Source organism: Taudactylus pleione, unplaced genomic scaffold, assembly GCF_031769625.1.
Source record: "Taudactylus pleione unplaced genomic scaffold, aTauple2 ptg000191l, whole genome shotgun sequence".
Taxonomy (NCBI): domain Eukaryota; kingdom Metazoa; phylum Chordata; class Amphibia; order Anura; family Myobatrachidae; genus Taudactylus; species Taudactylus pleione.
The window spans coordinates 4,252,576-4,279,118 of NW_028284593.1; the positions used below are offsets into that span (position 1 = coordinate 4,252,576).

General features: G+C 47.0%; 1 protein-coding gene across 2 annotated transcripts in view; it reads right to left on the bottom strand.

Moving 5' to 3' along the window:
* Positions 1 to 26,543, bottom strand: part of ANKLE2 (ankyrin repeat and LEM domain containing 2) — a 63,108-nt gene that overhangs the window by 10,610 nt on the left and 25,955 nt on the right. For both annotated transcript variants that reach the window (XM_088476688.1, XM_088476687.1), the window contains exons 8-11: positions 20,862 to 21,034; positions 18,811 to 18,917; positions 12,818 to 13,002; positions 2,611 to 3,247 (exon numbers count right to left, since the gene is read on the bottom strand). In XM_088476688.1, the coding sequence (XP_088332814.1) occupies positions 2,611 to 3,247; positions 12,818 to 13,002; positions 18,811 to 18,917; positions 20,862 to 21,034 (1,102 nt within the window). The remainder of the gene's footprint in view (positions 1 to 2,610; positions 3,248 to 12,817; positions 13,003 to 18,810; positions 18,918 to 20,861; positions 21,035 to 26,543) is intronic.

Sequence of the window (26,543 nt, forward strand, 5' to 3'; positions counted from 1 at the left end):
ACAAAAATGAAACCTTTTGGGAACAAAGTCTCATCACACCACCTGAACACTCCTGTAGGAAGAGCAGCCAGCAGGACAAAAAAGAAAATTGCCACCTCTCACACCAAGACATGTATGTTTTCCATACTCTGGTAATTTCTGTTTGAAACCAGTTTATTGACCCTAAACATAAAAGTTTGAACAACATTTTCAGACAAGCCCATTGCTCTAAGAATCAGTGCTTCAACCACCACGCTGTTAAAGCCAGCTGCAGTCAAACTCAGGTGAATAAAAAGCTCCACCTATTTATGCCCACGTTGGTCTATCAATATGCACAAAACATATCTGCCCTTTGAAACTGAATGAGATCTTCTATAAACAGATCTAAAATAGTGAAGTGAATCATAAAAGCCTGGTTAAAAGTATTACAAATGTGACGTTCCACCACTGGTAGCATTTCCCAGATTTTCGTACTTTCGTAAATATATGATTGTATTTGCAATATAGCAGAGTACAAAGTCGCTTATAGTGTACTAGAAACTAGGATTAGTGTTTTTGTTTCAAAGGAATTAGTACAAAGTCACAGATTAGGCATCACAGTCACACACAGCAGTTGCACGCAGCGCTAGCCTCAGCGTCCACAGTACTCACGCATTGTAATTTTGTAGCATTAGCGATATGACTAAGATGCATATATTGTGAAAGTCTGTGGTGAGACATGGCACAGATTAGTCGCAAAGTCTGTGGCACACCAAATAGCCCCAATGTCAGCTTGCGGCGTAGGATCGGCCGTTACCTCAGCGCCAGCTTCCCGATCTCTAGATAGAGTGGTCAGACGCCAGGTGCGCCGGTGAGTGACGCGCTGAGAATTATACCTGGGGTCCGCTAGGACATCCATGTGCTCACTCCGTGATGTGGTTTCTTCAGTTAGTCATGGACGTAGCCATGACAGTCTGTTTTCACATGACTAACCTTTTACCCAATGGTAGCGGACAGCTGACAGTGTCCTCCAATGGACTGCTAACTTAGGGTATATAAACGGGCTCTGGACAACAGGATTGTGCCTGTACAAACTGTCACGCTCTGGCTAAGGTCATTTGTACAATGTCGTTTCCTTCAGTTTTAACTCGCTGTTGCAGCGTTCCAGTTTCCAAGCTCCGTTCCTACTAGTGACTTGTTCATAGTGTTTTCCATGGTGTGTGTACACAGTACGTCTTCCGAGTACAATCTATTAAGAGACCGCTTCTGTGCTAGCTACGCAGCTGAATCCTCAACGTGTGTACTGAGTTCATCATTTAAGTACAATCTCGTGATACCATTCTCCTGTGTTGCGTCTGAGGCCACAGTATGTGTACTTAGTACATCATTCAAGTACCATCTCGTGATACCATTCTCCTGCGTCAGTTCTGCATCTAAAGCAACAGTGTGTGTACTTAGTACATTATCCAAGTACCATCTCCTAAATATCATTCTCCAGCGACAACTCTGCATCTGAAGCTATCAAGTGTGTGCTCAGTACATTATCCTAGTATCATCTCCTGTGCCAGCTTTGCGACTGAAACCACTAAGTGTGCTCTCTGTACATCACCAATATATTTCTTCTGTGCTTGCCCTGTGGTAGTGTTCTTTCATTTTTTTTCCCCACTTGTGCTGGATACCTCACCAAAAGGTCGTGCCCTGCCTACTGGGTGCAGCTTAAGCCCAAATCCCGCTTGGAGGGGTCACTGATTAACACCTCCCAGTAGGCTAGACTCTGCGCCTTTGGTCAGGTCTCGCCAACATTCGATACTCGTGGATGAGAAAGACACTAATCCAGGCCCCTCACCTCCTTTTCCCTCCTCAACCTGGGTCCACATCTTCTAATCTCGTGGCAGAGGATCACCTTAGCCAGAGCATGACACCCAATTTAAGGGATAGGTGTATGTGGACCCATCTGTAAATAATTTAGTCCTGGGATCACTTTAAAAGATATTAAATACAGAAAAGCAGGCATAGTGCAATCTCTCTGATGTACTTTATACGTTCACCCAAAAAGAGAAAGGGAGTACTTGTAGGTAGGAAATGACAAAATGGGGCTCCTTGGTGACTGCTGAACACCATCAGTTTTTAAAGAATTTCTACAATACACCTTTTCTTTTTTCAATAACCTGGGTGAACCTTTAAGGAACATCACATATAATTCACTATGTTTAAGTTCTGGATTTACCATCTAATAAGGGGACCTACCACGTAAAAAAAAAAAATCTACCTAGGTCCGTGGTTCTCAACTCCAGTCCTCAAGTACCACCAACAGGTCATGTTTTGTGGATTTCTTTAATCGTGCGCACATGAGTTAGCTATTTTGCTAGGTCAGTAATTATGCCATCTGCTTACAATACTCAAAACACGACCAGTTGAGAAAACTTGAGGGTTGAGGTTTAGAACCACTTACCTAGAAAATAGCACCCAGCATTGACATTAGCTGTTATATCCGATTATATAAAATATAAGGTGCCGTTTTTAGTTAAAGCAGAGGCTGCTGCTTTTCCATTTGCACATGAATATCTGTGGTTCTGTAAATTAAAAATAAAAAAAAAAGTAAATAATTTAGAATACACATGCACTAATATGCTAGTACAGCAAGGTACATACCCGAGAAGGAATGTTGCTCTATTACTTTGGGTTTTTGATGGTGACTTCATTATTAGTTGCTGGCTACAAGAACCTGAACAAGAAGCTGAAGAGGACAGCTCAGTGTCACTTGGAGACAGAGGTTTATCCAACAGGCTCTGGCAAGACAGGTCTTGATTAACCTGTGATAACGCAGAACATTTTGTCCTTGCAAAAGAGCTGCTAGGTTCAAGATCCATAAGATCATTAGAAACAGCCATTTGACTAATTTTTTGAGTGACCCCACGTTCGTCTTTTATAGGAGACTCCTCATTGGCTAGCTCAGACAATGAAAGTTTATCAAACTCAGCCATGAGGTTGGATACAGGAGATAACATTCTCTCCTCCAAACCCTGTGGGTGTCTGCACTCTCCAGAAAGGATTTGGTCATTACTCAATGGGCTGCAGTATCCATGCTTAGTTCCATCATTATGGGGGCTGCATGGGAGGGGTGTTGTGTCCATAATACACTCTGGTACTGCGATTGTCTCAGCAGACGTCAATAGGTTATTCTTTAGTGCTGCATTCTGACGGTTTTTTATTTCTTCTAGACTCATGTCTTCTTCATCATCCAAATATGCACCAACTGAAACTGAATTGCAGAACTTTTTGCTTTTTCCTGTAAGGGAAAAAAAAAAAAAAAAGCTAGAAAATACTGAGTTTGCATCCTAAATATAAATAAAATACAAAATGTGCATTGAATGGTGCAGAGAGGCATATCAGAAACAATTGTGATGAGTCGAGTGGTTCAACAACATACAGATTGAGAATTGTTGCAAATACACAGTGGGCGATTCAAAGCAGAACAAGGTCCTGTAAAAGGCTTACTAAATGTTATAGGTAATAGCCAGCACTGAATTTTGCTCACACCTCTATGGAAGATAAGCAATGTTTTACTTACCCTAATACCCATAAAGGTACGCACAACATGACCACTTACTTAAATTGAATATGCCCCATAGAATGAAAAAATAATGTATTTAGAAACTATGGCAACCTCTCACAAACAGAAGAATAGCTGGGTGTAGCTAAATGTTTGAAGCATTTGCATTCAGAGCAAAGAAAAGCTATACAAGTTCCACAATTAAGGGAGCAGTAAAGGAGATGCAGGGGTAAAGCAGACCTGGTACTAGGATCTGTAGCATAATGTTTTGCTCTACTGCAGTTTCGCTCTTCAGTTGTAGGAGAAAACTGGTTGTGCAGTGTGAAAGCCTGTATTGAACTTGGGCTGTCAAACTATAGTGCTCACTCCCAGGGTAGTGCATAGCACATAACATGGCTATCGGGATAAAGTTTATATGAGTAAATTAAGTAGCATTTGACTGCACTCTATTCAATCAATGTAGCTTCTCTATTTTGAGCTCATTTCTGAAGAATTCTCCTCACTGCGATTTAATCATCCAATGAGAATGCTTAACATAAGCTTGGTTCCTGCTTTGCCTTCACCACATACTGTGTAAAAATATCATTGCTCTTATGAGGTGGCTGCTATTGGCCAATTGTATCCAGATGGGGTTCTTCATTCATTTACATACTTGTCCTCTACTTATGGCCATCAAGCTCATCATTTCTATAGATATCTTCAACTCCAGCATGCTCTCTGTGCACAGTGAAGAGGGAATGTCCCTACCTTCTCTGAAGCTCCAGTTTGTCTGCTAATGCGTACTTTACCTACCAGGAGGTCTATCTCCATGGCGTATTTCTCCCTTTTGTCATCCAGCAGAGCAGAGGGTTTGAATAGGCTTAGCGCTCACTGGGATCTCAAATTGGGTGCTTTATCTGATGAGTGGAAAGTTATTATTGGTTCTCCCAGGGACGGCACAGCTTATGCCTGGTTTCAATTATATATTTTGCACAGAGTATACTGGACACCACTTAAGCTTTGCAAGTTTGGTGGATCTATTACGGACTCTTCCCCCAAATGTACTTTCCCCTCTGCTAATTTCTGGCATCTTTTAGTCCTGTCCTCGAGTTGCTTTGTTTTAATCTAGGGAGGTTGATTATGTGCGGAATATGGGTATCCGAATTCCTTTACTGACTCCACGCATCTGTATATTCAGTTTGGACCTGGAAGAGATCCTCTGCTCCCTTACGACTATATGTAAATAATCTTTTAACGTTGGCCCGGGTGTGTATTGCTCGAACGTGGATGGCCTCTGATCCTCCTACCTTTCTTTCCTGGGTGTCTCTTGTCCATATAACAGTTTCTCACGAACACTTTACGTAACAGCAGCAAAAATGCCCCCCCAAAATTGATAAGGTCTGGTCCCTATGGCAAGATTCCTGCTATGCCCTTATCCTTTCTTCTACTAACTCTGCTTAAAAATTTCTGGTTCTATTATTTTTGTACCTCCGCCAGCCAGTATACTTTTTATTCTCAAAATCACCATTGTTATTGTTGAATTTATAATCCATTTCTCTGATCTGTCTTAAGTTCTGTTTTGAGTATTAATTTCTAAATCTACTGCAAGATTACAACCTGGTTAATTACTGTACTCACTTTGATATTTTTGCTGTGATTTGAGTATTTGTACTTTCTATTTTTTATAAAAACACTCAATGGTAAAAATATATATATATATATATATATATATATATATATATATATATATATATATATATATTATATACACACACACCACAAGAGATATGGTAAGAACTTACCTTTGTTATCTCTGTTTCTACGAAGTCCATAGGGTCCACAGGGTGACCTTGGGGTATAGCTGGATCCTGGATCCTCGGGCACCACGGAGTTAAAGCTTTTAGCTGCTCCCAGGATGCACTTGGGTCCAACCTCCCCTATACCCCGCCCCCGAGCCACAGGCACCTCAGTTGGTAAGCAGCCCAGGCCGGAGGAGGAGACGAAACAGAGAGAAGGAAGACTGGAACACACAAGAACCATACTCACAGAAATGGGAGATGGAAAACCGGTGACCAGTCACAGAGCCCATATGAAGCCAGGTGCGTCAGGGCGGGTGCCCTGTGGACCCTATGGACTTCGTAGAAACAGAGATAACAAAGGTAAGTTCTTACCATATCTCTTGTTTTCTACTTCAGGGTCCATAGGGGTCCACAGGGTGACCTTGGGGATGTCCCAAAGCAGTCCAACTAAGGGCGGGGACGCTCCTGTGCTGATAGGAGAACCCGGCGCCCAAAGGATGAATCCTGAGAGGCAAAGGTGTCAAACGCATAGAACCTCAAAAAGGTCTGAATGGAAGACCAGGTGGCCGCCTTACAGAGCTGAACAGCAGAGGCGCCACGGCTAGCAGCCCAAGAAGGGCCCACGGACCGAGTGGAATGAGCCTTAACAGAGGCTGGAACAGGTAAACCCTCCTGCATATAAGCCTCAATAATAACAGAACGAAGCCAACGGGCTAGAGTCTGTTTGTTGGCAGGCCAACCCCTCTTGTGAAAACCAAAGAGGATAAACAAAGAATCCGACTTCCTCACAGAACTAGTCCGGTCCACATAAACCTGGAGTGCCCGGACAACGTCTAAGGAAGTCTCCCCAGCCGAAAGATCAGGTGACTGAAAGGCTGGTACAACAATTTCCTGATTAATGTGGAACCTGGAAACCACCTTAGGCAGGAAATCAGGACGAGTGCGAAGCACCGCTCTGTCCTGATGAAAAATCAGAAAAGGGGGACGACAAGAAAGCGCCCCCAAATCTGAAACCCTCCTGGCAGAAGCAATTGCCAAGAGGAAAACAGTTTTAAAAGTTAGCCACTTGAGCTCCACTGACTCCAAGGGCTCAAAAGGAGGACCCTGTAAGGCCCGAAGAACCACCGCCAAATCCCACGGGGCCACAGGTGGCACAAAGGGAGCCTGGATTCTCAAAACACCCTGGAAAAAGGTGTGTACGTCCGGCATAGCAGCGATCCTGCGCTGGAACCACACCGACAGAGCAGACACGTGTACCTTCAGTGAAGAAAGACTTAATCCTAAATCCAAACCCGACTGAAGGAAAGCCAGAATACGCGAAACCCGGAACACCTGGGGATCATAGTTTCTGGCCTCGCACCACTGAAAGTAAGTGTGCCACACTCTGTGATAGATCCTCGCGGAAGCAGGCTTGCGCGCCCTCAGCATGGTAGTAATAATGGAGCTAGAAAAGCCCCGAGACCTCAGGACGGCTGTCTCAAGAGCCACGCCGTCAAAGATAGTCGACCCAGATCCGGGTGAAGACAGGGCCCCTGAGACAACAGGTCCCGCCGTTGAGGTAGGAGGTACAGAGCGTCGATGGACAGGCTCCGCAGATCGGAGTACCACGGCCTTCAGGGCCACCAGGATCAGTGTGCCTCCGTCCTGTTTGAACTTGCGCAGGACCCGAGGCAGCAGAGATATCGGAGGGAACAAGTAAGCCAGTTGAAACAGCCATTTCACCGACAGCGCGTCTATCAGACTTGCGCCTGCGTCCCTTGTCCTTGACCCGTACACAGGCAGCTTGTGATTGTGACGGGACACCATCAGGTCCAGCTCTGGCAGCCCCCACTTGTCCACGAGTAAATGGAATACCTCTGGATGAAGCGACCATTCCCCGGGATGCACATCGTAACGGCTGAGGAAGTCTGCCTCCCAATTGAGGACTCCTGGGATGAAAACTGCCGAGAGAGCTGGAAGATAGTGCTCCGCCCAAGCCAGGACGCGGGACACCTCCGACATCGCAGCTCGACTGCGAGTCCCTCCCTGGTGATTGATGTACGCCACCGTGGTGGCGTTGTCCGACTGCACCTGAACGGCCCTTCCGTGAAGAGCGGTGCCGGACGACTGCAGGGCTCTGTATACTGCCCGCAGTTCCAGGATGTTGATGGGAAGAATCGCTTCCTCCGCCGACCAACGACCCTGAAGTGACAAGGAGCCTGTCACCGCCCCCCAACCCCGGAGACTGGCATCTGTCGTGAGCAGAACCCATTCCGGGATCCAAAAGGGGCGCCCCTCCAGGAGATGAGCTGTCTGCAGCCACCAGGCTAGGGACAGACGCACCTCCGAGGACAACACCAGCATCTGAGAGCGGATCCTGTGTGGCAATCCGTTCCATTCCGAAAGAATCAGCCCCTGCAGGGGCCTGGAATGGAACTGGGCAAACTCCACCATGTCGAATGCCGACACCATGGACCCCAAAACTCTCATCGCTGAGTGCACCGACACTCTGCCACTGCTCAGACAACTGTGAATCCGCAGCTGTAAGGAGGAGACCTTCTCTGGAGTCAGAAAAATCCGTTGCTGACGAGAGTCCAGCAGGGCCCCCAAATGAACCATCCGTTGTGATGGGATGAGGGAGGATTTCTTCCAGTTGATCAACCAGCCGTGCGCCTGTAGACAAGCGACCGTCAGGTGGAGATGCTGGATCAGTACCTCCGGGGAGCTTGCCAGCAAGAGGACGACGTCTAGATACGGTAGCAACCGTATTCCCTGGCTCCGAAGGTGAGCCGCCATGACCGCCATCACCTTGGTAAATACCCTTGGTGCCGTGGAGAGACCAAAGGGTAGAGCCCTGAATTGGTAGTGGTTGTGGAGAATAGCAAACCGCAGAAACCGTTGGTGCGATGTTGCTATAGGCACATGGAGGTAGGTGTCCTGGATATCCAGGGAGACCATATAATCCCCCGGTTCCATCGCCAGTATGATGGAACTCAAAGTTTCCATCCTGAATTTGGGAACCCTGAGAAACCTGTTCAGGGACTTCAAATTGAGGATGGGGCGATGAGAGCCATTGGGTTTCTGCACCAGAAACAGCGTAGAGTAATACCCCATCCCACGTTGAGACTGTGGTACGGGTATAATGACCCCCGCCGTCAGCAAGGCCTCTATGGCTTCCTGAACCTGCAAGGCCGTGGTTTTGTCCTGAGAAGGACTTGTGCAAAAAAACTGGCAAGGCGGCCTGTGCCGAAAAGACAGGGCATACCCCTGGGAGACCACTTCTCGCACCCAGGCATCCGTGGTGGTATTGTGCCAGCACTGGGCGAATTGAAGAAGTCGGCCTCCCACTCTGGGGTCCCCCAGAGGGAGGCCCGTCCCATCACGCAGAAGGCTTATCTTCTGGCTTGGAAGAAGGGCGCCTAGCACTCCAGGCTTGCTTCTTTGGCTTTGAGGCGGTCTTGGGTGCGGACTGCCTCAGGAAGGACTGACCCTTTGCCTTGCCCTGAACCCGAAAGGAACGAAACGCCGAGCTCCGGACCTTAGCAGGTGTAGTAGCTGAAGGGAGGAAGGCTGACTTGGATTTTGCCAGGGTATCTACTATTTTGTCCAGGTCCGGACCAAATAGTAATTCCCAATTAAAAGGTAAGGCCTCCAAGCCTTTCTTTGAATCCGCGTCTGCTCTCCAAGACCGCAACCACAAGGATCTACGAGCAGACACTGCTGCCGCCGAAACCCTAGAGGTCAACAGGCTAGCATCCAAAGATGCTTCTCCAATGTAGGAGGTGGCATCTCTCATCTGTCCTAACAACGCCCTCTGGACGTCCGGAGATTCATCCGTAAACGTGTCCTCCAAGGCGTTGGCCCACCCCTCAATGGCCTTGGCCACCCAGGAGATGGCCATGGACGGCCGGGCTACAGCCCCTGAGAGAGAATAAATAGACTTTAGACAAGTCTCCACCTTCCTGTCCGTAGGATCTTTCAGCGAGGATATAGACGGCAATGGCAAAGTAGCACTCCTGATGAGGCGTGTTACATGGGAATCGACTGCAGGCGGAGTTTCCCATTTCTTACAATGCGCTTCCGGGAATGGATAATTGGACGCCAAGCGTTTCTGTGGCAGGAAACGCTTACTGGGCGTCTGCCAGGCCACCGCCATGTGATCAGTCAACTGATCAGACAAGGGGAACGCTGTAGAAGTAACCTTAGCTTTTTTAAAACTAGGATACCTTGACTTGGGAGCGGGTGCCTCATCCTCAATCAGAAGAATGGCCCGCACCGCCTTAACCAGAGCCCGCACACTGATGGAAGACTTAGTGTCTACCTCCTGGACTGAGGCATCTGAGGCTGAGTCATCCTGCACCTCACCATCATCCGAGGACCCCTCAGAATCCGAAAGATGCGCAGCCTGTGCCATGACTGAGCGTTTAGACGCCCTGGAGGGCACGTCACTACGCAACATCGACTGAAAAGCCGAAGATGCTGCCGCCAAATCTTGGACAGTGTGGGAAAGCGCATCCACCCAGGGTGGAGGAGCTGTCACAGGAGCCTGAAACGGCACCACAGCCGGCTGTGCCACAGGGGTGGACTGAATATACATTGGCAACCCCGCATAGGGACCAACAGGCTGAGTCCCGGGGGAGTCTGCAATAATTGTGGGACACCCGGGGAATGGGGGATGGCAGGCTGGGGCAACGCCCTAGTAGAGGCGGCAGTCGGGACCGACAGACGGTCCGCGATGGACACCAGCACCTGGGAAAACATCGCCCATGGTGGCTCCTGCGACATGGGAGGTTTAGACGTACCAGGGACCGCCTGGCACCGTCCGTCCTGTGACAAATCCTCCCTATCCACTCCTGCAGAACAGCGCCTGCAGGAGAACAATGCCGAAGCCCCGGAGTGCTCAATCTCCTCCTCAGACATGACTTAGGAAGAAAACGTGCGCACTCACCAGTGTGCTTAACAACAGCCCACAATATGGCACCGTGTAGCACACAACTGTATGTGACGGACCTCACAAATACGTGATCTATATAGGTGAGGTCAGTAGAAACACCCTTCCCCCGCACACCTGTAGGGCTTGTAGGAGAAGGAAAGGGATAGGTACAGGCTGACAGTAAGTAGAAAAAAGACACAGACAGGCAGCACTAGCAAAAGTCACATACCATGCAGGAAGTTATACTCACTGCACCTTTCCACTACAATCAACCTCCCAGATTCAGTGTCTCGGAGGGCTATAGTGCTGTGTACACTGTCCTTGTCGGGGGAGAGGTACACAGGGGGACCGGTCCGCGTGCTCCCTGAGAGTATCCGCACTGCCACAGAGAAAATGGCCGCTGGAGACCTCAGAGGAGGAGTGGCCCGAGTAGCTGCAGCTCAGCGACGCCAGACTCCGAGCTGAAAGGCGCGCTGAGCTGAGGGGAGGAGACGCTAGACAGGGAAGGCTTCCTCCCCTGGCTAGCATATTTAACCCCCAAGGTTGCGGCATCCCGCTTGCCGCTTAATTACCCTGGTGGTCTAGTGGTCTGACGGGGTATGCCTCCGATAGAGGGGGGGCCCGCCGCCACCGCTAGCGCCCCCGGTCTGTCCCCTAGACCGGGGACATGGGACTGCATATAAAAGGCATTACCCGCGCACCGCCGCTAATCAGCGGTGCGCGGCTTACCTGATCTCCCCGGCGTCTTCCGGCAGCAGTCCCGGGGGAAGCCAGAGTCCGGCTAGTACAGACTCTGGCTTCCCCCGCCGCGATCCCCAGTTCAGTGTTGGCGTCGCGGCGCCAGCAGGGAGAAGGAGCGGCAGCGTGGGCGTCTGTACAGACAGCCCAGCGCTGCCGCTCTGGAGAAAAAAACTAGTCAAAAAAACAAATAAATTTAACTAAGTTAAAAAAAAAAAAAAAAGCTCCTGCAGCCCCCCCCCCGCAGGGTGACCCGACTCCGGCCGGGCACCATCTTAAACTGAGGTGCCTGTGGCTCAGGGGCGGGGTATAGGGGAGGTTGGACCCAAGTGCATCCTGGGAGCAGCTAAAAGCTTTAACTCCGTGGTGCCCGAGGATCCAGGATCCAGCTATACCCCAAGGTCACCCTGTGGACCCCTATGGACCCTGAAGTAGAAATTTATTTTGTTATCATCAAGTGTTTTTTTTATTGAGTGTTTTTACAAAAAATAGAAAGTGCAAATACAAAATTATTTATTATTATTAATTCGGCGTGCAAACGCGAACCTATCCGAGCCTGCACATCCCTAATTATAATAAATATATATATACACACATATACACACCCCTGAGGAAGGAGACAGTGAAACGGCTGTTGGGACAACTCACTGGGTTTAGAGCATGGCTCACCCTCTACCTACAATGGACTATGTAAAGTAGTGATCATTGTTCTGACCAGTGTGTCACGAGATGGCTTTTTTGACCAAATTCTTTGGACTCGGATATTAAATAAATTTTTTGGCAATTTAAATGGTGTGCTGGTAACATTCCTTAACCTGAGTACTCAAGAAACGGATAGCATATTATATGTCTGCTGATAAAGATTAACAGAAGCAGATGAAGGGATGGCAAAGAAGTCTGCATACATGAGGGAAGGGGATTATGCATGTCGCCCATATTACAGGCCAACTCATAACCTGCCACAAGTTGTCTCCTGAAAGCTCTGGCTATTTTATACTTTTATACTTTAATTTTAATCTACACTAAAAATTAATTGTAAACAAACACCACTGACTAAAAATACATAGAGTAAAAAAATGACAACTAAACAGACCAAAAACCCCACTGGTTTTGTCCTAAGGACAACAAAACATGAAATACATTAAATAGCTAATCACTACATATACTAGGATCATTTCCTAGAGTTCCCATTGTAAAGAGAATATTGCAAAAAGCAACTACATTTCCAAAGTAATCTGATTAGTCACAAAGTGAGGAAGAAAAAATAAAAGCACCCATAAAGCACATGTATGTGAAATTGTCAAATTTACAGAAATGTCTATGTAAATCCAAACCAATTTATTAAAATGAGAAACGTGCAAGATGAAGTTTCAGTTTAGAAAGTTAAGGGAAAATACACAAATTTATTTATATCGACCAATAGAGATCTGGCTTTGAAAAACATTTCTTATTTTTCTGCAATCTGAAGGAACACATAAAATGGCAGGAGTAATGGCAAACAGGGAGTAGTGTGACAGTAACTATGTATGTGCTACAAATAAAGAAGGTGAATAAAAGGGTCAGCACTCTGCAAAATCTATGCTAAGGTCTATTGAAGTGAATCATGGATGGGGAAGCCAATGGAATTAGAGCGCCCATACAAGAATCTTGACAACATGAGAAATAAAGAAAACACAAACTTCTGTTATAGCAAAAACTTTATGCCAGAAATGTCTGGATTTGCTCAAAACGAACAAAATAAACAAATCTTGGTTTAAATATAATCTCCTGGGGTGCCATATTCCTTTCTTTCCCGTACTCATATTCCTCTGCCACCGGTATTACATCATTAATTGGATTTAAGTGCCTGCTACCTTTTATTTCCATAATATATCATACCTGCTGGAGATGGGGTTTTGTATTTATTACAGATTTCATGGTCCAGTTGCATTTTTTCACTTGTCTCCCTCTTGCTCAGATATTCCTCTAGCTTTCCCAATCCTTCCTGGGAAGAAAGGTTGGCAAAACAACCCAGAAACTCCCAAAACTCCACCCATGGGACATCCAGTTCACGAGCAAGCTCCCTAGCAGTGAACAAAGATAATGGGACACAATCAGCATTGTACAGAAGCATATAAAATATGAGAGATGGTAAGAACTTACCCTTGTTATCTCTATTTCTACGAAGTCCATAAGGTTCCACATGAAACCTTGCGGTATAGGCGATGGCGGCAGACATCGGGCACCTCAGTTAAATTTTCAGTCTCCCAGGATGCACTGGGGTCCCTCTCCTATAGCCCACCCCCGAGCCAAGGCAAATCAGTTACGTAACAAGCCATAGGCCGGAGGAGAAGTCTGGAACACAAGAATCACATTCTCACCAGAAGGAGACTGAAAAACCGGTGACCAGAACAAAGCCCATCTGCAGTACAGGTGAAACAGGGCGTGAACCCTATGGACTTCGTAGAAATAGAGATAACAAGGGTAAGTTCTTACCATCTCTCATATTTTCTACTTCAGGGTCCATAGGGTATCCACAGGATACCTTGGGGATGTCCCAAAGCAGCATCCTTTAAGGGTGGGGGTGCTCCTGTGCTGAAAGGAGAATCCGCCACCCGAAGGAAGCATCCTGAGAGGCAAAAGTATCAAATGCATAATACCTCACAAAAGGTATGGACAGAAGACCACGTGGCTGCCTTGCAGAGCTGAACAGCAGAGGCACCACGACGAGCTGCCCACGAAGGACCCAAAGACCGAGTAGAATGAGCTTTAACAGAGGATGGTATAGGAAGGCCCTAATGAATGTAAGCCTCAGAAATCGCCCTGCCAAAGTCTGCTTAGTGACAGGCCAACCCTTCTTACGGAAACTATAGAGGACTAACAAAGAATCCGACGTCCGAAATTAATTGGTACAGTCAACATAAATCCTTAGAGCACGTACCACATCCAAGCAGGCCTCACCAGCTTAGAGGTCTGGGAAATTAAAGGCCGGCACTATAATTTCCTCATTAATGTGGAAACTAGATACCACCTAAGGTAGGAACCCAGGGTGAGTGCGAAGCACTGCCCTATCCCTATGAAAAATCAGAAAGGGAGGGCGACATGAGAGCCCCTAAATCTGACACCCTTCTGGCCGAAGCAATGGCCAGAAGAAACAAACACGGTCTTAGCTGTAAGCCAGTTTAAATCAACTAGCCCCGTGGTTCAAAAGGGGAGTCCCTTGTTGAGGTGGGACGTCTGTAGCCACCAGGCCAGAGACAGCCGTACCTGGAGAAAGCACCATTGCCTGTGTCTTTATCCGATGGGGCAACCCATTCCATCTGGAGAAGATCAACTTCTGCAAAGGACTGGAGTGAAAACTGGGCATACTCTACAATGGTGAACTTCGACACCATGGACCCCAGTAACCTCATTGCCAAGTGAAGGGACACTTGGCGACTCTAAAGACAAATATGAATCTTTGCCTGTAAAGCAGAGATCTTTTCCTCTGTCACAAAGATCCTTCGCTGTCTGTGAGGAACCACTTCCAGTTTAAGCCGTGAGTCTGCAACAGATTTTGTCTGTTGCAGATGGCCCTGTAGTACCCCCATAGACCCTGCTAATAGCAGAAGGTTGTCCAGATAGGGTAACAGGTGGGCTGCCATAATTGGGGGCTGCCATAATTGCCATGACCTTGGTAAACACCCTAGGTGCTGTGGAAAGGCCAAAGGGCAGTACATGAAACTGGAAATGTTGATTGACCACTGCGAACCTGAGGAACCGCTGGTGAGCTAAAACAACAGGGACATGCAGGTAGGCATCATGAATGTCCAAGGACACCATAAAATCCCCAGGCTCCATAGCCAATATGATGGAACGCAGAGTCTCCATCCTGAACCAAGGGACTCTCAAAGACTTGAAGAGGGACTTTAGGTTGAGAATAGGCCAGTGGGTGTCAGAACCAGAAAGGGGTCTGGTGTAAAACCCTGTTCCTCTCAGAGGCAATGAAACAGGCACTATAAACCCCCGCTTGGCGCATAGAGTGCCCTACTTTCTGGAATTCCAGGGCCTTGTCTTGAACTGACCAAAGGCCTGTGGTGAAAAACCGGCTGGGAGGCCTTCTGGGGAAGGAGAGGGCGTACCCGTGAGAGACCACTTCTCATACCCAAGTGTCTGTAGTAGTTTGATACCAGCACTCGGTGAAGTGAAGAAGTCGGCCTCCAACCCTGGGGTCCCCCAGGGGTGGGCCCGTCCCGTCAGGACTGTTCTCTGGACTTACCCTGAGCCCAACAGGGTCAAAAGGACAAAGTCCCAGACCCTGAAGTAACTTGGGCCGATGGCAGACATGCGGATTTAGCTGCTGCCAAAGTGCGCAGAATTTTTTCCCAGATCAGGGTCAAAGAGGACCTCACCATTAAAGGATAAGCATTCCAACCCTTTCTTGGAGCCTGCATCAGCTCCCCATGAGCGCCACCACTGCTGCCGAGGAAATTCTAGAAGTGAGGAGACCTATAACCCAAGGCCACCTCATTAACATATGTGGGTCCAAGGCATCTGCCCCTTGTTGCAGTCTCTGGCTACCAAGCTTAGTCATATCTGGTCTGGAAGCCCCCCCCCCTGTAAGGGAGTACATGGACTTCCAACAAAGTACCACTTTGCGATACGTAGCATTCGAGTATATAGGCAAGGTTGCAGTACTCACTAGGCGTGTAATGAACCACAGGAAATGGATAACCTGCAGCTAACATTCCTGTGATATCACTGACAAAGGGAATTCCGCAGAATACCCTTCACACATAAAAAGAAGTTTCGCGCCCGCAAAACATTGCATTTGCGAAAAGGTCTCGCTTTGGCGAAAAAGCATTGCGCAGGCGAAAGTTTCGCTTTGGCGAACCGCAGACCGCCTACCTAGCGTGGCATACACGCAAAACTTCATCGCCGAAGCGAAGACTAGGCGAAAGGGCGCAATACGAATTTCGCCTAAAGCGTGCCTTATGTTGGCTTAAAGGAAATCCCTGCGACATGGACTGGAGGGAGTAGTCAGTCTCTGTACAAAGGTAGAGAGAGACACTACTGTGAACATTGTGTGAACTACCAGGGGGGGAGAATTAGCAGTTTCTCCTCATGTACCTGCCTTGTAACAGGTAGTGTGGAGCAGCAGGGTGTACGTCATACCTGCAGGCACAACCGCATGGTAATAGCACACAGCATGCACTGGGTATAATGCGAACACATAGCATATACATACATACATATATACACATTATAGTAGTAAAGAAAAATACTAGTCCTGTCTGATGCTTGTCAAGCTGCAGGAACTTACTGCATAAATACGGCAGAGTGCAATACCAATTCTCACATATACATATTTTATATAAATGTGAGAAACCCTCAGTGTTCACATCACCCTCCGCTAACAGTACTGAGCATGTGGTCCGTTTTAGCCGAGGAGAATAATCACGTTCACTCTCAGACATGATGAGTGTAAACGATGTGTATGTGACGCACCACACAGAAAAACACTTCATTTTAACTGTGAGGCAATAAGCACCCTGCAGCACTGCAAGGGAGAAAAAGACAGGGATAGTAAAATGGCTGACAGTGAGAAGTGAAGTACAGTCAGACAGCGCTAGCATATAGTCACATACAATGCAGAAATAAATCACCTGCACTACAATCACTATGATCAACTACGCAGACACAGAGCCTGGTAGGAAACAGTGCTGCATACACTGATCTCAGTGGAGAGGTATGCGGGGGACCCAGACTGCGATGCCCCCTTTATCAGAATCCAGCAGCGTTCACCACTTTTATAAAATGGCCGCTGAGGAGCTGATAGGAGAGGCCCGTGGGAGGAACGCTGCCACAGCCCGCCAGACCGCTGTGGAAAGGCACTGTGCAGCGGTGGGAGGCGCTGCCTGTGAGACAGGGAAAGCACACACCCCTGGCATGCTATTAACCCCTGGGACACTGGAGCATTTTCCATACTGCTGCAGGCCGCTGTCCCTGGTGGTCTAGTGGAAGCGGAGGATCAGTACCTTGCTCCACGTGCAGCCTGTCCTCAGGGAGCCCCCTGCCTAGAGACAAATAAGACTATGAAATGGCGGTAACCCACTGCGGATTCCCGCCGCTTACCTGAATCCCCGTGATTCCGGCCACAGTCTGGAATACCGGGATCCCCATTACCTGAGACCATGGTACCCGCCAGCATCCCCGGATCAGTACCGGCGTTCTGGCCCAGCGGGATGAAGGAGCGGCAGCATGGACCTATAATTAGCTTGTCCATGCTGCCCGTTCATATCATCGCAGCTAAAGCTGCTGGAAGAAACTTCAGGGGCTGTCCAACAGCCCCCCTCTGAAGAGGTGATCCGACTACGCACCTACAAAACTGATTTGCCTTGGCTCGGGAGCGGGGTATAGGAGAGGGACCCCAGTGCATCCTGGGAGGCTGAAGAATTAACTCTGAGGTGCCCGATGTCTGCCGCCATCGCCTATACCCCAAGGTATCCTGTGGATACCCTATGAACCCTGAAGTAGAAATTTGGATTTCTTCGGTCACAGCTAATATCAGTGTTCGCAAAATATGCGCTATAGCGCGTTTTTATGCGCTACAGGAAGTTGGGGACCCGGAATTTAGAACAGAGTGGGCCCTCTAGGACGCGTGTAACGCTGCAGCAGCCAATCATCACTGCCGGCGGCGTCCTCTCAACCAATCGCCGCCGGCGGATTCTCCTCAACGTATAGCTGCTGGCAATGTCTCCTCCCCCAGTGGGCACAAATGGACGCGAGTAGTACTACATCTCCCAGAATTCCCGGGTCCGCCTTTTACAGCAGCCGCTCCCTCCGACTTCAGTCACTCTCCCCGCACTCCCGGCTCACTCACGCCCCTCTCCCTTAAACTCTGCTCCTGCCTCTGTGGTGATATCTGACCCGGACGGGGGAGATGACAGCAGCACCGGCTTGGCGGTGAAGGCCTTGCTGCAGAACGTTGCGGGCCCGTCTGTCCTACAGAAAAATATCCGAAAGCTGCTGCTGGACGGTGACGCCCCAGCCTCCGTGGAGGCAGCTCTGTCTGGAGGTGAAGAACGATGACCTTTTGTGGCGCTGGTGGAGTGGAGCACCCTGAAAGGTGAGGTCCCCGCCCTGGTCAGCTGTGTGGTCCCCGCCGCTAATGTCACTGTCCCTAGTGTTGTTGGCCATCTGTGTCTCCCTGGTGTAACTGGCCATCAGTGTCGCCCTGTCCCTGGTGTTACTGGCTGGCTCTGTGGCTAGTCACTGGCCAGCAGTGTGAACACCCCCCCACCCCTAATCATGACTGTGTAACTGTGTTTATCCTCCCTGACTGTGTAACTGTGCATTCCTTCACAAGCCCCGACTGTGTAGCTGTGTGCCTTTCCCATTTACCCTGACTGTTAGCTGGGTGCATCCCCCACCTCACCCCCGGCACTACCTGTCCCTAACCTCCCCCTTACCCCCAATACAGCTATCTACCCTTGCCCCCTTCCTACCCCCAGCACTACCTGCCCCTGGCCCCTTCCTTGCCCCCAGCACTGTCATAACTGCTCTCTGCACTTACCTCTCCTTACCCCCAGCTCTGCCTGCCCTAACTCCCCTCTAGCCCAAGCTCAACTTCTCCCTGCCTTTATCCCCAGCTATATCCCAACTGCTGCTTGCTCTTAACCCCCACTACTTCAACTGCTACCTGCCCCAAGCACTGTACCCACTGATGCCTGCCTTCACCCCACATAATATGCGATGGGACCCAAAAACAGTGGAGTAGGACCCCACTTTCCCAAAGAGAGGGGTACCTGGGACCCACAATTTTTTTCGCTCAGCGCGGTCACTGAGTAGGTACAATAAGTTTTGTTTCATTGTAGGATTAAGAATATGGAAAATGAAAACCAGAATCTCACCTTCCAACTCTCTCCTCGCCTCTTTCTGGATCTGTTTTTCTAACATTATGAAAGAATCCAGCCCTGTCACGTGGCGGGGTCTTCCAGGTTCTTCTAAAATCTTCAGCCTATAACAGAGTGGAACTGAATACAACTGCACAGCTGAGTCGTCTTTTCCAACCTGGATGAGAAGAGGGTCAGTGGAACAAGGAACTGGTGCGGCATGACAACTCTTATCGAGATATACAGCACCACTGCCTCATTCCCCACTACACCTTCTCTTTCCTTCAAGCTAAAAAGTTATGGGCAGTGGCGAAACAAGAGGGTGACAACAAAGTTATCAAACCACTGTTTCTTACGGTTAGTTAACATGTGCTGTGACCAGGTAGGCGTACAGATGTGTCCTCACACACCTTTCCTTATTTGCTTCATACGGCACATTATGCTTAGCATGGCTAATATGCTTCACCACGAGTAGCGATTGGATACATTCCAAATTTTTTTTGCTGTAAAAGAATTTGTATACAACAGCAGATTAAAGTAGCAAATTGTAAGAAAAATCACAAAGTGTTGCTAAGGTGCAGAGTCCATGGCATGCCAAATTGGGCCATATGGCTAGATTTCAGGAAAGGAGTATCTGAACACATCTATGGGGCATATTCAATTTGAGGCGAAAAGTCCGAGCTCGGACTTTTCGCCATCATCGCTGTTTTAGGAGGGGAAAAAGTATCGGGTGTGTGCCCGCTTAACCCCGGATTCGATCCGGCGAAAACGGGACCCGGCAGAAAGGTAAGCAGCGAAAAATCCTGTCAGTTTTTGGGGAAATCATGCTGTCATCCCTCAAAAGATGTTCTGACATGGGAGATTACTATGGGTACCCCCGATTTGGCCTGCTGAAGGTAGTCGGAGTTTTTAAATAGCCGCGGCAGGTGCATAAATGCGGCTTTTGAAGAAGTAGTGAAGAATAACACTTAGGGGTTTTTTCGGAAAAAATAACTAGTCCCAATAAATTTGGGGTACATGAAAATGACTTCAGGGACTTGCACCCAATTTAAAAAATTCTTCAAAAATCCACCTGCCGCATTGTAGAAAACACCTGCCGCATACTTGGGGACCCCACCTTAGTCAATTTCACTAGTTTTAAAGTTTGTCCCCCAACACTTTTTTTTTTGCCCCCAAAATGAAAGTATCTTTTTTGGGGTGTCCTAAGGATTTCAAAAAATAAAAAATTTGACACAGATTAAATTAAGGGGACATTCCAAAGGCTGCAGGCTATTTTTTATTGTGCACCCCTAAACCCCAATTCTGCACTTTTTTTCGCCACCTATTCAGTGGAGAATACTTAACCCCGTTTTTTAACAAAGACTTTTTGCACTTGCGAAAAGTCTATGAAATTGAATCTGGGGATAAGTGAAACTGGCGAAAATGACGTCATCTGCGAGATTTTTTGCCTCAAATTGAATATGGCCCTATATGTATAAAACATCTGCAAACTATTATATTAGCATTTATTTATAAGAAACCATACATTTCCACAGTATCGTACATAGTGTAAACAAAGCAAAAAAAGAAATTTACAGAGTTTGGTACAGGATGCCGGCGCCCAGAATTCCGACACTGGCATTCCAACTGTATTACAAGGCTGATACCTACCAGTAAGTAGGCTAACCCTACTCCTAACCCTTCCTGCAGCCTAAACCTAACCCTCCTCTCTCATGCAGCCTAACCCCTTTCATGATTCTGACTGGTGTTGGGATTCAGGCGCCGGAATTCTGACCGCAAGGATTTTATCTTCATCCCCATTTACATAACTAAAAGTGTAAATTTAGAGGTAGTTTTTATTTTGTACTTTTTAAACATGTACAAAGTGTACATGAAATATATGTTTGCTTGTTGCATAACAGAGAGGAGCGATAGTTAACATCCAAAAAATCCTAGTCTATGACAGCTTTACTGGGATGTAGACATTTCGACAAATCTTTGTTATGTTGCGCACTACCTGCCTTTGACAATTGCTAAGTCACATTGCAAAAGAAAACAATGCAGGGTATTGAAGTATTTTGCAGTCTCACCTTTGAAGGGCTCATTGGTCCTGCAAATGCTCTCACTGCTAGCAGTGGATCTTTGGGGCTGCCACAGTACCTGGGCTGTGACAGGATATCAGCCTGCTCTGGTGACCATGGTATGCCAATAATAGGAAAAGAGGAATTATCTTCTGCCCGCAGTAGAGGAACATAAAATTGACCTGGTAGAGAATTACAAAACTTATGGTAAAGCCACATGTAAATTTCTATACAAGTAGTAACTAAAAATAAAACTTACATTAATAAAATCCACCTATTTTTTTTTTCCAAAAACCGCTCCAAAATTGTCTTTTTTTAATGAATGAATTAGGTGAGGAACATTCATTTTAACTTATCCAAAATGGTTTCAGAAAAAAAAAAATCGTTTTTTAATTAAATTAACTGAACATCGGAAGCACAATCGGAACATCGCAACGCTCAATTAGAGACCGGATACAGGAACCAGGTATGTCAAGGGCATTAGGGGGAGGTTAAACTTACTTTTCCCCAGCGGCTGCTCAGTTTTGCAGGCACTGGGTAGGGGGTCCTGCTGTGCTGACCGATCGGCAGCACGGCAGACAGAGGGGGAGAGGGTACTGGCAAGCAGAGGGTCCGAAAGGTCCCTCTGAGAGCAGCAGCTGCGGGAAGATTCTCTTCCTGCAGCAGCCCTCATGTTTACCTGCCTGGACGAAATTTTACGTCCAGTACAGATAAAGAACTGCCTGGTGTGGACAGAAAATTATGTCCATGCCAGGCAAGTGGTTAAAAAAAAAAAAAAAGTCAAGTTTGCTGGTTCGTACACAATTTTTACGAAGGCTTTTTTTTTTACCTGCAATGTATCCTACGATGGATTTATTTGTGTGTGGAAAATAGCACCGGTAAGATCAAGAAGAGTATTTAGTAAAAAAAAATCTGTAGTAAGTAATTGTCATCTGTGGCAATAACACGATTTTTATACTTAGGGCAGTATTCAATTTGGCTGCGAAAAGCCGTCATTTTCACCTATTTTAATTATCCCCGTATTCAATTTCCGGTGCGAAAAGTCTTTGTTAAAAAACAGGGATAACTTTTCACCATGTTTTACATGGCGAAAAAAAGTGCAGAATTGGGTTTTAGGGGTGCAGGCTTAAAAAAAAAAAAAAAAAAAATAGCCTGCACCCCTGGGAATGGCCATTAAAATTAATGTGTCAAAAAAAAAGTTACGAAAAAATCAGGACACCCCAAAAAATTTACTTGAATTTTGGGGTTAAAAAAAAATTAAATATTTGGGCCAAAATCGTAAAGTAGTGAAATAGATTCCACAGGGGTCCCCATGTAAGCGGCAGGTATTTTCTTCATTGCGGGTAGTAGCGGTAGGTGCATTTTTGAAGAATTTTAAAATATAACTTTAGGGACTTAAAAATATGCTTGCACCCATTTTCATGTACCCCAAATTTAATGGAAAGTTTAAAAAAAATAATAATCTAAGTGCTATTCTTCACCCCTTCTTAAGCTGCATTTACGCACCTGCTGCGGTTATAACAAACCCCGACTTCCTTCAGCAGACAAAATGGGGGTACCCATAGTGATCCCCCATGTCTAGACATCTTTAGGGGGGTCCCAGGAACAATTCCGGATTTTTTGCGATACCCTTCCGCCGGCTCCAGTTTACGCCGATTCCTAATTGAATACGGGGATAAAGCGGGCACGCGCCCGAAACTTTATCCCCATCAAACCTGCGATGTGGAGCGAAAAGTCCAGCACAGACTTTTTGCTCCAAATTGAATACCCCCCTTAAAGTTAAACCCTTTTCTCTGAAACCACTGGGGGACAATGGACCACGGAGATAACACACACACACATACATATATTTTTTTTTTTGGAACCAACATTCCCTATGTTCAAAGGAGTTGCAGTTTGAAAAGCATGTGAGTGCCGAGTTTGTATGATATTTTTTATGTAGATGGTGTCGTCACACACCAAGGGCACCCCAGATGGTCGAGTGCCGTGGATTGAGCCTGTCATTTATTTAAATTTTGTGGTCACACTTGCTAGGGCACCCTGTTTTTCAAATGTACGACAAACTTTTTTCTTTTTCCAGGTGCTTATTAACTGATAGCCCTGGGTGTGGTCCTGTCTCTTTAAGGCAGGACCCAGTTTCATGTTTAAAATGTATGCAAGCTTGAGCCCAAGATGGCAGAGCAAGTTCATTTATCTGAGACTCAGTGTAGGGACTGGCTAGATGGGAATGACCGTGAAGCGGTGGCCAGCTTAACAAATTATTGCAATTTTTTGGAACCAACATTCCCTATGTTCAAAGGAGTTGCAGTTTGAAAAGTCTGTGTGTGCCGAGTTTATATATTTTATATATATATATATATATATATACACATATACATACACACATATATACATACATACATATACACACAGTCAGGTGCTTAAATATTGGGACAATTACATATTTTGGTCTCTATTCACCACCACAATGGCTTTGAAATGAAAAACAAGATGTGCTTTGGCTGCAGACTTTCAGATTTAATTTGAGGGTAATTACATCCAAATCAGGTGAACGGTGGAGGAATTACAACAGTTTCTATATGTGCCTCCCACTTTTTAAGGGACCAAAAGTAATGGGACAAACTAAGCAATCCTAAATCTAACTTTCACTTTTTATTACTTTGTTGCAAATCCTTTGCAGGCAATTACAGCCTGAAGTCTGGAACGCATAGACATCACCAGATGCTGGGTTTCATCCCTGGTGATGCTCTGCCAGGCCTCTACTGCAAATGTCTTCAGTTCCTGCTTGTTCTTGGGGCATTTTCCCTTCAGTTTTGTCTTCATCAAGTGAAATGCATGCTCAATCGGATTCAGGTCAGGGGATTGACTTGGCCATTGCATAATATTCCACTTTTTAGCCTTAAAAACTCTTTGGTTGCTTTTGCAGTATGCTTCGGGTCATTGTCCATCTGGACCGTCCAATGGGTTCTTCAGTATGTTCTTGATAAAAGTCTATTCTGACTGAAACATCGAACAGGATTGACACAGGTGTCAGTGTATTCTCTTCTTTGCAAGACCCGTGAGTGCCGCCATTTATCTTCATTTGTGCATTGCTGTTCCTTAGGGAACACTGTGGAGGGCACCAGGGTATTTCTAATGCTAGAAGTGGAGTGCCAGCCATTAAGTTTAATATATATATATATTTTTTTGTATTATTTTTAAAACTATTTAGCCTTCAGCCTCTTCTCAATCCCAAACCTACAGGGAACTCCATCATTCTTCTAACCAAGCTGCACAAGACAGAACAAAAACTAACTTTGTAAAACCTTTAACCACTTGCCTGGCATGGTCGTATCAGATACGACCATACCAGACTGGGCTTTCCCTGACATGGTCGTATCTGATACGACCAGTCAGAAATGGCCACTAGGCGGCTATGGGAAGTTAATCTTCCCACTGCCGCCTATATCAGAGGAACCTTCTGGTCCCTCTTACACCCGCGGCTCCCCCTCCTTTGTGTCCCAATCACTGCTGGCCACAGTGATCGGCCACCGTCAGCACCCCCCTCCCGGCGAACTTCCATGGGCTATCAACCTCCAGCAGCCAGGGCTTATGTAGCCTTGTCTGCTGCGGTGACCCGATCACTGTGGCCAGCAGTGATCGGGCAGCCGGACCCACCCCTTCAGGAAGCAGCAGCGCAGCTCTGCTCTATATCCGGGCCGCCAGCCGGACATCCTCCCGCTGCGGCTCCGGCTCTAGTGATCACTGTTGTGTTGGAGCAGCAGCGGCGGCTCTGGTAGCCGCCGCTCTGCTCTGTATCCGGGCCGCCAGTGGGACATCTTCCCGCTGCGGCTCCGGCTCTACAGTGATCACTTCTATGTAGAAGCAGCAGCGGCGGCTCTGGTAGCCGCCGCTCTGCTATGTTCAGGGCCACTCCCTCCGGCCTCAGCAGCTCCTCCTCCTTCCTAATTATGCCTTTTTGTATAAGGGCCAGGCCATTATATAGTGTGTGTGTGTGATATATATATACACACATATATACATATACACACACACACACACACACACACACACATATATATACACACACATATATACACACACGTGTGGAGGAGCTAATGGGACAAGCTGGCCTCACCCCATCTGGCCGACCCCAGGGAATGGCTCCACTCAGAAAGAGCGCCTCCCATTATAGCGTGCTTCACTGGTGGTCTAGCGGTAGTGCCGAGACAACCGGGACTCCACTGCCAGAAGGTAAGGGCGTTCTCTGTTTGCAGAGAGCCACATTATAGCAGTTGATCGTCGCCACTCATTGAGGCATCAGACGGCGATTAACCACTATGGCGCGGCTCTTTGCAAGTAAAGAACTGCCTTACCTGTCCCCGCGAATTCTGGCAGCAGTTGGGCTCCGGTCTGTCTGAGCAGGAGCCAGCAGGGGTAACTGATCCTGTCGCCAGTGCTCCGACCATTGGAACAGGTTGGTGGAGTGCAGCGGGGGTGTCAATGACACTGACCCGCTGCCTGCTCAGTATAAAAGAACATATAAGTAAATAAAACTAAGTAAAGGCTGCAGTAGCAGCGCCCAAAAACCATGCCCACTCCTGAGGCACCAAACTAAAATTGGCTGAGGGGGGTGGAGTATAGGAGAGAGGGAGCCTGTGCTGCTCAGTAAAAAAGATTAACTAGTTGGGAGCGCAGGCTCCCTTGCTCCACTTTATACCCATGATTCCTAGTGTCTCACCATGACTAAGAAGGGTAAAAATAACCTTCAGAGCTGTGAGTGCAAGGCTCCTGTATAAGTGAATATGAAAAACATCAAGACTAGCAGAAGCAGGATCATCCAGTTTTGGTTTGCACATGATGAATGCCTTCCAAAGTCTATAGTAAAACAGCAAATCCATTGCCTGACTCCCATGCTTTACCGCAAAGAACATTACATTTCCATCCCATCAAAAATAAGGTGTCTAGATTTGGATAAAGAATTTAATCCTGGTACAGAAGATCTGATCGAAGTACCTGAAGTCAATGCTGTTGCAGGAGAATTACACCAATACTAATGCAAACCATGAACAATGAGTCCCAAAACACAAGGAACGCTCTGACTGCCACGGTTTCTTTCCGGTTTTTCCATATGGTGGGGGCAATGAGGGGGAAAGACGAAAAATACCCCAGGCAGAAGTTCCATAGCACCGACAGAGCATCAATTCCTACTGCCCTGGTGGTGTGCCTGTGATGGGAGTAGAACTGATTTAGTATTGCAGGTTGTCACCGTCAGATCTAATTGGGGAAGTCCGAATATTATTGGCTGAGATAATAGTGTACAGCCAAGGCCAAAAGTTTTGAGAATGACACAAGTAGTGTTTTTTAAGAAAGTTTGCTGCTTCAGTGTTTTTAGACTCTTTTTGTCAGATGTTACTATGGTATACTGAAGTAAAATTACAAGCATTTAATAAGTGCCAAAGGATTTTATTGACAATTACATTGTTTATGCAGAGAATCAATATTTGCAGTGTTGACTCTTCTTTTTAAAAGACCTCTGCAATTCGCCCTGGCATGCTGCCAATCAACTTCTCGGCCAAATACTGACTGATGGCCGCCCATTCTTGCCTAATCAATGTTTGGAGTTAGTCAGAATTTGTGGGTTTTTGTTTGTCCACCCGCCTTTTGAGGATTGACCACAAGTACTCAATGGGATTAAGGTCTGGGGAGTTT